Source organism: Takifugu flavidus, chromosome 20 (genome assembly GCF_003711565.1).
Source record: "Takifugu flavidus isolate HTHZ2018 chromosome 20, ASM371156v2, whole genome shotgun sequence".
NCBI lineage: Eukaryota > Metazoa > Chordata > Actinopteri > Tetraodontiformes > Tetraodontidae > Takifugu > Takifugu flavidus.
The window spans coordinates 1,638,096-1,650,517 of NC_079539.1; the positions used below are offsets into that span (position 1 = coordinate 1,638,096).

A 12,422-nucleotide genomic window follows, 5' to 3' on the forward strand; every position below is an offset into this window, starting at 1 on the left:
AAAAGTTGAACCAGGTTTATTTCTGACTTGTACAAAAGCAGCAATCCGTATTAACCGGGACGCAGCCGCCAGTCTTGCCGTTAACACTTCAACTCGACCACAAGTCTGGCCTGCGCAGAATTTATTGGAGTTTTGAGAACTGGCAAATAGACTATAGAAAATATATTTTCAGCTTATAAAACATGAAAACATACAGTTGGCCTATCGTATCCTCCATGTTTAGCATCCGTTAGTATGTACACAATAGAGCTCTCAGAAAGCTTCTTTAGTACAACAAAAGACATCCAAATGTTTAGAATTATGTCAAACAGAAAAATCAGCCGCAACATTTGCACAATATAGTCTGGATGTTGGGGTTTTTAATACCACTATATGGTTAACTGTACACAAAGGAAACAAAACACCATAGTTGATATTTTCAAATTATATCCCTTTTCATTAAGAAATTACATTAATACCAGAATCATCTGTCCATAACGATGCATCATTTATACCATTTATATTAGATCACAATGAAATAAAAAACGAAAATTAAAAGTTATTAGCACTGACGCCGAACGCCCCGGCGGACTGGGAGGTACCAAATAAGACGAGATTTTGATCATTATAGTTAAAACATAAAAATACTACATTAATCATTACACAGGTAGAAGTTCAGAGGCTTAGCAGTCTTGAATAGTTCAGGTACACAAACAAACACACAAAAAAAAAGTTCATTTTGTTTTTTCTTCAACAAATAAGATGCAACATCGAATTTCAAATCACACATTCATAATCTTTGAGCATTTTCAGCATGAAAAACAGAAAATGAGGGACAATTTTTCCTGCGACGCTGCTCGCAGGGCAAACAAATTATATAAGTATGCATGAAACATTTTAAATTAACAGTCAAATATATGAGCATATATACAGTTTTACAAGGTAGCAAAGGCAACAAAGCTATTTGCAACATCCCCCTAAATCCTATCAGATAATTGTAATAAATTATCAATGACATTTCCATTTGAAAAGACAAAAACAAATATCTTAAAACTACAAGTTAAAAGTCTGTCAAAAATATTAGAAAACCCATCTTTGTTTCAAAAAGAGAAATAAGATATTGCACCTTTTTCTTTTAAACCAGAGGACAATAAAATGGCAATGAAAAACACACAGCATACAACGCACGAGAGGAATTAAATTAGAACTATTGCCACTGGCTGACGTGAATTCTTATTCTTTTTTAAGCTTTGTAACAAAAATACATTTCCTGTAACAAAACATCACAGTTTCATCTCACTGAATCGCATAAAAAGGAAAAATTTTAAACAGTTTTTTTTCTTTTTAAACATTACGACATGACGACGGTATTCAAGACTGCTAAGCGCACGACCATGGTCTCGTTTCAACGTAACTAGCAAAAATAGAACATATTTCTGTGTGAAATGTTACAACGTTTGGGTTCGTTTTGGCGCAACAATCCGAGTCAGAGACAGGAAAATACAGGAAAACAAAACGGCTCTCAAGTCCAAAAAGGGATCCCAGATACTGTCTATAAAATAACAGTGTACACAAGCATTTAGTAACAAATAAATCTTCCTGATTTTTAGAAATATTACTTTATCATAAGTCATTCTACAGCTAGTGTTTTTCCACTAAGAAGAAAAGTCTTGCAAGGCGCTGCAAATCTAAAACCCCCTGTTTATAAAAAGGGTTGTTTTCATCCTCTAATTCAAGTCTTTCACCCGGGCCGTCTCCTAATGATCCTGTCGGGGTCAGAAACAACAAGGAAAATGGTAAGAAAACCGGCTGCTGCTGCGGGATCTGAGGGCCCGGAAGGCTAAAGGGTCGCCTCTCACCTGAAGACTGGGGGCCTGCGTCTGCGGCGTGCCCTGGTTGAAGTAGGCCATGGGCTGCCGGTAGAAGTCCACCCAGGCGTTGAAGTCGGGACTGGAGTTCTGCTGAGATCCAGGACCTGCTGTCTGGCCTGGAAAACAGGGCCAAAGTTACACAAGCGGGTTGGAGCTGGTCACTAATGTTGGATGACCAACACTGACCCCAGGATTTGTTGTATTCAGGAGCGCTGCTCTGGGCCGCCTGGTTCTGCTGACCTGCTGGAAGAGAGAGATCCGTTCAAAACCTGCAGGGGGGGGGGTTCTTCTTTAAATTTCTTTTAAAATGCAAATCCTAAATTAGAGCTTTTTATACTGCCGGAGGATTTATGCTCATAAAACGCCCCGTCCACCATTCGTTTCTACGTTGACATGCTTGAATGGCACTTGCCGAGCTTTTTATAATACTGCTCCCAGTCCATCTGGCCCGTCTGGGACCCATTGTGAGCTGAAACCAGACACAGACAGCGCCACCAGTTACTGAGAGTGGGACTGATTTGGTCCTTTTTCCTCATCCTTTGCTCTAGTCGGCCACCGCTTCATCTCGTGGCGAGGAGGATAAAATTAGCACCTGTGTCTGAGGGAGGAGGTTTAATGTATGTACTCACTATGCTCCTGTTGGCCCTGAGGCTGCCAGATCTGGAAAAAGGTGCCCCAACCTCCGGTCATGAACGTCTGAGGACCGCTGAAAAAGAGTCGGCAACTTTGTTGCAATTCTCTCCTGACGGCGTTGATTTTGCATCAAAACAGTGTAAAAATAATGAAAAGTTGATTTTAAAAAAAACATTTTTACTGTTGAGGAGGAGTGGCTGGTCCCTGGTTGTAGGGATTCATACCAAAGCTGCTGTTGCCCCCCATGACTGGACCCTAAATGGGAGGAGAGGCGAGTGAGAGACCACCACACTTGTGTTTAAAGGGAGCCAACAGGCAAGGTCAAAGGGCAGGGCCAGCCACCGATGCACTCCATTAAGTCCATTTGATGGATTCTTCACGTTTAACCTCTGGCGACATCCTGCTCGCCACCAGGACCACGGCAGCCCAGCCTCACCCCAGCGGCTCCCCGCATTGACACGTATGCTCATGAATATCAGACCGGACAATGGCCGAGGTGGAGGGGGGGGGGGGCTGGACCACCTACCCCAATTCTCTCATCGATCAGCTGACGGGCCTTCTCCAACTGTTGAGGGGTGCCGCGGATGGAAAAGATGCGCACGCTGGGGTCAGTGTTGGGCGGCGGGTTTCTCTGCAGCTCCACATGGGCGCGAGATTGCTCTTTGATGTTCTTGATGGTTTCTCCACCTGGGAAATGATCGGATCAGAAGCGTTTTCACAAACGGGTGCTTCGTTAGCGGTGTAAAGTCCTGGCGCCGATGACGACGCGGAGAAGTCGGCGTCGCCCGGCGCGCCACCTCGCTCGCCTGAAGCGGCGTTCTACCTTCTGGGAACGCTGGCATGCGTCTCCCCACTCATCTGCCATTCTGTGCTAACATCCATGCAAATCAGTAAACAAAAGGAGACATCTCCTGCACCCCCCCCCCCCTCCAGGGCGTCAGATGCCAACTTCCCGACGTGTGGGGAGAGCAATTACACCAGCGGGGAGAAATGAAACATAGCTGGCAGGAGAAAAGAGACGAAATTGAAGCGTATCCTCCTTCTGGGATATCGTTTGTCTCTTTTACCCTTTTCATTCTTGACTTGGTGTCGTCCGCTGTGAAGGGGGGGGCACATAGTTCTCGACCCCCCCCCTCCCTCTGCAGTGCCCATCTGAACGAAAATAAAAAAAGCTGAGGGTGCTTCCCGAGGGGACACCGGGGCTGGCCCGACATCAATTACACATTTGTTCACTTGTGGCTGACACTGGAGTGACCCTGGCTGACCCCTGAATGAAAACGCTCATCAAAACCCTCTCCCCTCCCGCAGCCCTATTCCTTGTTGCCAACAGACTGCACATGGGCCATTAACCCATTGTCAACCAAATGAAACTTCTGCCTTAATGAAGCCATTATGAGCTCTTCTGGTCAGACAGCAGAGAGCAATGAAGAGCCGGACTATTCATTTCATGGACTGGTCTGAGTGAGGACAGATAATACAGGCCTTATTAATGGGACTGGTTTACTGAGCTGGAGAAAGGGGGGGGGGGGGGGGGGACAAAAGTGCAACTGGTGACAGCATTGACGGCAAAGTCAAAAGGACTAGTTAGCTGCTGGTGGGGGGAAAACTCAAGACCTCAAGGGCAAGAGGCATTAATTTATACCACATTAAGTTGCCATTTACATTTTGAAGGGGAGGGGAAGGGGGGGGGGGTCCAAAAATGTGCGCTCCTGAACATAAACATAACCAAAATCTATGCACACACACACACACTCACTATTGTTCAGAAAGCTTCTATTAAAAGTCCGTTCTGACTGCACATGAATGTGAGCGGGCAAATAAAGTTCTTCTTCACCACAGCGAGAACCGTTGTCCTCATCTGCCTGGTTAAAAATAAAAAAGATCAAAGGATCTTGGAGTTGGGACCATTTTAGGCCACGTTCACCCGACAATGTAGCAACCAGGCGACTGACTTGGCGGTAGCGAGCTCGGTAGGTGAGTTGATGGTACCAACGCTTCCTTCCCCCCCCCCCCCCCCAGAGGTTCAGCGTATCAACGCAGCTGATAACAACCAAGCAGTCAGCAGTGTGCACGAGGCTCGGTCGCCGGCCGTAGCTGCTGCTACGAAACCAGCCTTCCGATTAAAAATTAGGGATCCTTTTGCTGATTCCTGCACTAAATTCATGCCTGTAATCACGTGTGATCGCGATGGTGGGTGGCTTTTTCCATCAAGCTTTGTGTGTGTGTGTGTGTAGGGGGGGTCAGAACGGAGGGGCAACGGGCTACATATGGCATCGTAAAGATATTAATCACTGCACCCTTTAAGCGACGGCTGACAGCACCCAGACCCACCGCCATATTGGTCCACTTCATATGCTAATGCACAGAGAGGGGGACGCAACGCCCAGGTTTATTTGTATCCCTTAGCCCACTACATGCACAAAAGCCACTTGACATTTCTATTGCCATGTTTTTATCTTAGGTAAAGAGGCCCCCTGTGACACCGCCCACCGCCGCACACACACGCACACACACACCAAGGCAACCTGCACGCACACGCCACACACACTCACAGCTCCTTCCATTGCAGTGGTCAATGACTTTTAAATAGCTGGCAATAGAGTGGGCATGAATAGCCAATAAGCTAATTCCTCCTATTCATTCCGTCGCTGCACTCTATTGGGCTGAAAGACCCTCATTAGATGCCAGGCAGCCTTCCACATGATTGAGAGCTGTTATTATGCACCTTTAACAATTAATGTCACATTACACGCATTATCCCCGTCATTAAGCCTTTAGTGAAGCCAATGAATGCCACTTGTGCTGTATACATGAGCTCTGAAGAGAGAATAGGAGGGTGGTCACTTGTCCCCCTCTTCTCATCAGTTTCACGCAGTGGTGGAAGACCCAACGGCATTCAGTTATTGAAATGGGAAAGGAAATCTGCTCAGATGAATATATACTCTTATAGGGACCATTCATGTTTTTATTCAAATAACAGCGAGATTAGGGAGACAATGTCACCGCCTAGAGACGGGGAACGCCGGACACTTTCCTCACCTTTGCCAATGACCAGTCCGCACTTGTCTGCTGGTACTGCATAGGTCACCTCCTGCAGGCCTCCAGAACCTCCCATGTTGCAGTCACCTCGTCCTCGGCGACCCATTACGCCCCCAAAACCATCTCGCTCCTGTGCGAAAGGCAGGAAACCACGTGGTCAAATGCTTTGTGTAGTTCACTTGTAATGAAATTTGAATTTTAAACTTTTATCGAGCTGCGTTGCTTTAGCCAAACTCAGCTAAATGAGAATTCTTTCCCTGAACGTCTCATGTTCTCTACAATTTCTCAACTAAGACAAAGACGAGGGACAGGACACAAACAGACCTGAGCAGTCTGAACCAGTTCATTGATGATATGGACCGCATGGTGACAGTGGTCGAGCTGGCCCATCACCTGAGCAACACGCTCTGGACTGATGCCGTCATCTGGAGCACAAACAAAAGAGGTTGCAAGTGCGCTCACACGTGGACATTTGTGTGACACGTACGAATTAAAAGTGAAAGTCATTCGGGATTCCACACTACAAAGGAGCAGCTGTGCAAAAATAAAGGCCTTATTTCAGCATCTAACCTTGTTTGAATTGAATCCTGACACCCGCATCGTTCTGAATCTTTCTGATCATCTCGCCGTTCCTGCCAATGATGATTCCAACAGCAAATCTAGGCACAACCACCTGGACGGAATGTGGCCATTTTAAGATGACAACTAAAATCATTTGAATAATATTTAAAGTGAGAGACAGAAGGGCATCACTTACATCAAGAGTGCTTCCACCCATCTTGGATCCAAAGTCTGCTCTGCCAACCCTGAAGTCTCCTTGGTCCTTGTCTCTGATGAGCTTCACCACGAGTTCACGGGCTTGCTGGAACGGACGCAGACGTCTAGATTTAAAGGGCTGCACCTAAAAAGGCCTAAAACTGGGCAGAGACAAAGCTCCCCATAACTGACCTGCACTTTCTGGGGATCCCCGGTGATTCTCAGGGGCTTATCGGCTCCAGTGGGGAGGGGGTCATCCTGAATCATTATCATCTGCACTCCTGTTCTCTCCTGGAGGGGTGCAATCAGACCAGAAACGGAGGCCAAAGGGATTATTTAATCATTATTCGACAACAAATCCTAGCATCCTATTGCAAATGTGTCCTGGCAAAACTGTAACAGGTGATGCAAGCTCATGATATTAGCCAGCAATTTTAGGAGAAATTGATAGTCTGATAGATTCCTGCTGCTGTGGGTTATTCAGTCATTTAGAGGCAGCAGAATAATTCAACCGCTATCTTCAAGACGGCCACATTAGTGGGGTGGAGTAAACAGGAAGTGCTCGTCATGCTCACACCTGCAGCTGTTTGATGGTCTCTCCCTTTTTGCCGATGACCAGGCCAACTTTGTTGGCAGGGATGAGGATCTGCTGGATGGAGCCGTTGCCGTCCATGTCGCAGTGGAAGCCGGGGCCATAACGACACTGTTCCACGATCTCGTTCAACAGTCTCTTGGCCAGCCTGTTCGGGGGCGGGGGGGTGGTTACATATTTTCATTGCCATGTGTGAATGAGGCGTTCAGTGACTCGGTGAGTGATTAAGGAGAGGTGAGAAGGGACCTTGAGTTGGTGCAGCGCGACACAACAACAGGACACACTTGACAAACCTCGTGTGCAAACTGACGGAATGGTTCCGGGCTCAGAGGAGACACTTACTCGATGTTCTCCGGGCTGCCTGTCAGGGTGCACGGCCTGTCCAACATGCCTCCGCTGTCTGGAACAGAACAACGACGAGACGTTACTGTTGTCCAAAACAAAGACCGTTAATAAGCGCTCAGTCCCATTTGACCAGATTCCAAAGGTCTGATTGAGACCTCTGGTGAATTAACTTTAAAATGTGGACAACAAAATGGACACAACTTTGAATAGCTGTGAAATAAGTGCAACTTCCAGGGATTTAACAGACACCTCAAGGGTTTCAAACTGCCTTTTGGCAAACGTGCGAGTGGGTTTTCGTCTCATTCGAACCCATAAATGGCACCAACTCAAGAAGAAAAATACTTCCAGAATGTTCTGAACAACTTACCTGAAGCTATTTGGATCTTACATCCAGATTCCAGCTGAATTCTTGAGATCTGCTCACCTCCTTTTCCAATGACTATGAATGAGACAGATTTAAGCCTTTTTTGAATTTAGACAGGGGTCTGAGGCAGTGACCCAAACACCGAGTAAAACATCAATACTGATGATGACATTCATGCTGAAAATAATGAACTGAAGGGCTCCTTACTGAATCCGACCATTTTATCAGGCACTTTGAAGTCTTCTGTTGCCAGAGCCCTGAAAGGGATTAGAATGGGATCAATAACTGGCAGACCCGAGAAAATAATGCAGCTACGGACGCAAATGACTGCACGAGTCAAAAGGTGCGACATCCTCCCCAATCGGCTGATTGAGCGAGCTCAGTTTATACAAATAACCGATTCTCAAAGTGAAGCAAACATTAAAACTATTCGAGCCGCAGTGAAACCATTTAAACGTATTAAAATAAAACTGCCTCACCTTTGATGTACCATTGAACCGAGGTGGTTCCCTACTGAGAGGAGACGGAAAAAGAACCCAATTAGCACGGGAGAAGCCATTTGATATCAGAGTTGAAAACAAATGCATTAAAATACATGTTTGAGTGAGGGGACAAAGGCGGCGCTGCCAATCTGTCGTGTTCGTGTCTGACCCTCGGCGGGGGGCCTTGGGCAGCACGGTAATCAGGCCTGCGAGTGTTTCAATCACAGCCCTTCAGACAGAGAGGCAGAAGCTGGGTCAGCGGCTGCTGCTCCTCGATTGAATTTTGACAGGTAGCGCAGAATAAAGGTCCTGCAGGGTCAGCGGAGGATTGGGCCGGCGTGGACGCCAAAACCGGAATTGATATCTAGCAGCTTCCATCAATTTTATGCTCGTTTGCTACGATTTCAATTCTTCTGGAAAGGCGCCGGGGTTAAAGCTCGAGATCGGAGCGGCTATGAATATAAAACAGGGGAGCTCAGTCAAGGACAAGACGGAAACAAAATGTATACATTTAATGGGAAGAGCTAGCAAAAACACAAATGGACATTTTCTGGCATTGCCCACTTAAACTGGGGACGACCTTGACAAAGAAACTAAAGGACAAACTGCTGTGAACAGCAAACGGAGCATCAAACATTCTGAGATTGGAGAAGCGTGCGATTTATTCATGCATTCGAGTCTGAACTATAATAACTGACAAGAGGATGGGATTAATGACAACTGTTGCCACTTCAAGGCTGTAAAACGGGTCCGATTCTCGATGCCTTTCCAGGACGCTGCGATCAGACGCGCCCGCGCTACAACCGCGTCAGATAACCACGCAAACGCCAGCCGTGCCGAGTCACTGAAGGCCCATTTTACTGCAGACTCGCTCAATTTTAAACAACCTAAAAAATAAAAAATGGGCAAGCGGAAGAGCCGCCTACAGCCAAAAGATTAAAGTTAAAGGTCCCGTTTGGAAAACAGCTGCAGTCTCAGGGTCGTTGAGGCCTGTTTGGAGTTGATAACGGCCCTTTTCCACATTTCAGAGTGCTTTATAACCGTTTTAACCACTCTAATGTTGAGTTTCCCCCAGAAGAAAATAGCCTTTGTTCACTAAAAGTGACACCATTCACTGAGCTGCACCCCGGCCGATGCCCGGCGTCACTCTCACCTCAACAGCACGAAACCTCCATTTGCCTTTGGTATCGGGGAAATTAACTGGGGAAACTGGAATCCAACATGAACACAAACCGACACGCCTCCGGCGCCACCACTTTGGTACGAGACCAAGTTCCCCGAGAGGCGACGGTCGTCCCCGAGGTCCAGCTCAGTGGTCTCAGAAGACAAGCGCCACGCCGGAGGAGCCCTTCTCTCATTTAGATAATGAGGGGATGGCTCCTCCATGTGGCGGCTCAACACCACGCGGCTCAGCCCGACTCAACAGCTGCGGTCACTTCAGCCCTGACGGGGAAGGTGTGGGCGCCGCCGCCACTCGTGACCAATAAGGCCGTTTTACAGAAACTATACTTTGTCCTTGGGTCTGCGTTTCAGGCTAAGTGCTATAGAACGGTCAGGACCAAGATAAGGTTTTTGCCTGGCGTATGTGCGGATGGCTGACCTCCATTGTCAAGGGAGCGTTTCTGGCCTCCGAAGCCATACAGGGAAGGGTCGATGACCGGAGAGGAGCTGTTCATGTTGGGCTGGTCTCCCATCTTGGCTGCCATCTGAAAAGACAACAGACAAAGGCGATAAGAGTTTCTGCACCTCTTATTGCCAAATACGGAAAACAAGAAACTGATGAAGCAGACGATCAGAAGTGTCTCGCCCCTAATTTAGAACGACAGCTGCAGGTCGTCGAGGCTCATGTTGTGCAGTAATGGATATTTAAATCTGTTACTTTGCATAAAGAGCAGCAACAGCAGTTTCCAGTTTGCATTAATACGTATGGGAAGATGTACGAGGCTACGAGATGGCTTTTACCTCAAAGAGAACAATCAATAGATACGTAATTTGGATGAAAAACGATCCAAGTCAATCTGTTCATAACCTTTGGAGTCACTCTGCTCAGTCAAATGGCTGTCACAAACTCCTGGGAGGAGGTAAAAGCCCACGGATCCGATGTGACAACAGAACTATTGTTAGACAGCTAAACTGGTGTTTCCAAGATGTCGCTTCTGCAATTCATCAATGAGATGCAGGTAACGGGTGATTAACAACCTCTCGTTACCTCTACATATTTCTGCGGTCCTACTTAAAAAGGTCAAAGAGACTACTGTTGAAGTAGCTGCTGCAACATAAATATTCATCTGACATGCATCGACTGCTTGCTTACATAACCGTTGGGTCTGGTTTACAGACGTGCAGCCCAGGAAACCTCGTGGAAAACCTATCCTACGGTAGAAAACCTTCAATGTCCACCGAGGCCTCTGGGCAAACACCACTGCGGCCTAAACCGCCTTCCAAGACCAACTTACTTATTGAATGCAATCTTTGCTGTGAGAACATACAAACAAGATATTAAATAACAGCAGTCAGTAGATTTCCAACCTTTGGGCTTCTGAAAACATCTAGCCGGTCGAGAAAAATATAATGACACATGGACAGGTGCACAAATGAATATACAAATGTTGAAATATAGCAGTCAACTCCTTTAATGGGTGATTTCAGTATGTTCACTGTATAGTCGAGACAGTCCTGTCTGTATAATGACAGGCATTGCTAACTTGTCTGGGTAAAATGAGACTAACTGGGGTAGAGGGAAAGAGAGAGGGGCAGATTTGCCAGGTATTTTACACAGGCCAATGGAGAAAAGAGTCCAAGTGTGCTCGGCGGGGGTGGAGGGGGGTATTTGAACCGATGACGTTACCTTTACTTACATGGCCTTACTCCAACGCAGCCAGTCATGATGCATACCATGCAAGCTAGCCACCTAGCCCGAGTGCTACTAGCTTACTCTGACGCATTATGTACCACATATGTGCAAGACTGGTTCAAATCTCAAATTTGCAGCGTGTTTCATAGTCAAATAAAAGAAACTCACGGCTCAGAACCTTGGTATTGTGCGTTTGATTACCGGCGGAGCTCAAAGTATTTAGTTCAGGCAACAGCCAGTTTCACTTAAGCTAGCTGGTGAATTCGAACCCGACAAGCGAGCGTGTGTGTCGGGCAGCCCGGCGGTGGGGACTCGATGTCGAATTTAATATTGGTGTCACGCTTTTTTTAGGAGCTGCTGGATCTCAAACTTGGGATGCCAAGTTGGGAAGCTAGGCTAGCTACAACTTCTGTCAGTTGACAACAGGTTGCAGCGCCGTCTTAACTGGTGAAACTTGGAAACTTCTTTTTCGGGGAGGTTATACGTTATCTCAAACGGGCGCAACTCCTTAACGCATCTGAGCGGCTCTAAAACGTGTAGTTACCGCGTCCTCTCCGCCGTGTAAACTATAATCTGCTCCCTCAGCTATGCCGTCTCGGCTATTTAAAGTTAGCGTGCTAGCTCGCTGTGAGCGTGAGTAGTTTGTAGGTTCCCCGGGTGCCAGACCAAAATTCGGCACCGCTCCACATGCAAGTACGCCGATTGTCGACCGAAACTACCGACCCCGTGTTCGCTGGTCGACATTTACCTGTCGCACTCGGCGTATAGTGTCTGCGAAGTCATCTTTAGATCCGGGCTGAGCCACCGAGGCCTGTTCCTGAACCAGCCCTGCCATCATCACCATACGCCTCGGCAGCTGAGAGTGAGAGCGCACTTAAAAAAAACAGGAACAGCACACGTGCCAAGCCTCAGCTCCGCGAGCCAGACGATCTCGCGAGTTGACGGCATCATAGCCGCCATTGCTAATAAAACCCACGTGATTCATTTGGGATATTAGCATAAGGGCTAAGAGTCATTAAAACCTGTGCTATATTGTGTCTTTGTTGCCAAAACGGGTGGAATAGTTTACTTTAAAAAAAAAGAGAGAATATATATGCTATACAACAAACACCAAGGTTTAATAAAATAAATAAAAAAACTAAATGTCTCATGTTGGGGGAAAAGTCACAAAGAATTGTGTCGTAATGTCAGGCCAGTCAAGATAGCTCTTAATGAATTTGGAAATAATTTCTCTTTATTGCAATTAACAGTGTTTTTCAGCTGTCCATCTGGCATGCAATGCCCTGTTTATATGGGGTGGCCTCTTAATTCAAGACAAATTAAGCGTTTTAAGACTTTCTGGATGATTTCAAGTTTTGAATCGATATCCTCAATATGAATCCGGTCAATGGTGGAAAAACGGACCCAAAGAGCTCCTTGAAACAAGAGCAACAGGTTGGAGCCAAAACATAGCAAAAAAATAAACGGCAGAAAAATAGTAACCAAATCACACAGGTAAATTTACCTT

General features: G+C 46.5%; 1 protein-coding gene across 8 annotated transcripts; it reads right to left on the reverse strand.

Annotated features, from left to right (window-relative positions):
- fubp3 (far upstream element (FUSE) binding protein 3) lies at positions 1-11,851 on the reverse strand. Of its 8 annotated transcripts, none has more exons than XM_057019801.1 (19): positions 11,664-11,851; positions 9,638-9,767; positions 8,059-8,089; positions 7,787-7,836; positions 7,583-7,654; positions 7,213-7,270; positions 6,856-7,018; positions 6,471-6,569; positions 6,280-6,384; positions 6,093-6,195; positions 5,847-5,947; positions 5,523-5,652; positions 3,010-3,170; positions 2,665-2,738; positions 2,480-2,556; positions 2,263-2,319; positions 2,037-2,090; positions 1,839-1,966; positions 1-1,745 (listed from the first exon to the last, which is right to left on the reverse strand). In XM_057019801.1, exons 1-19 carry the CDS (start codon positions 11,757-11,759, stop codon positions 1,737-1,739), a joined length of 1,698 nt encoding a protein of 565 aa, XP_056875781.1. In that variant the 5' UTR covers positions 11,760-11,851; the 3' UTR covers positions 1-1,736. The 8 variants fall into 8 exon arrangements, with proteins under 8 accessions (XP_056875781.1, XP_056875780.1, XP_056875784.1 ...); XM_057019800.1 differs by having other exon boundaries at positions 2,037-2,093; XM_057019804.1 differs by having other exon boundaries at positions 2,037-2,093; positions 9,662-9,767; positions 11,664-11,850.
- Positions 11,852-12,422: the final 571 nt, after the last annotated feature.

What these genes read in the sequence shown, in the direction of transcription:
- fubp3 (XM_057019800.1), bottom strand. Translation starts at nt 11,759, where the DNA reads ATGGTGATGATGGCAGGGCTGGTTCAGGAACAGGCCTCGGTGGCTCAG. An exon ending in GGGATCCCCAGAAAGTGCAG is followed by an intron (nt 6,385 to 6,470) that starts GTCAGTTATGGG and finishes CGTCCGTTCCAG; the next exon opens with CAAGCCCGTGAACTCGTGGT. An exon ending in TGGGTGGAAGCACTCTTGAT is followed by an intron (nt 6,196 to 6,279) that starts GTAAGTGATGCC and finishes CATTCCGTCCAG; the next exon opens with GTGGTTGTGCCTAGATTTGC.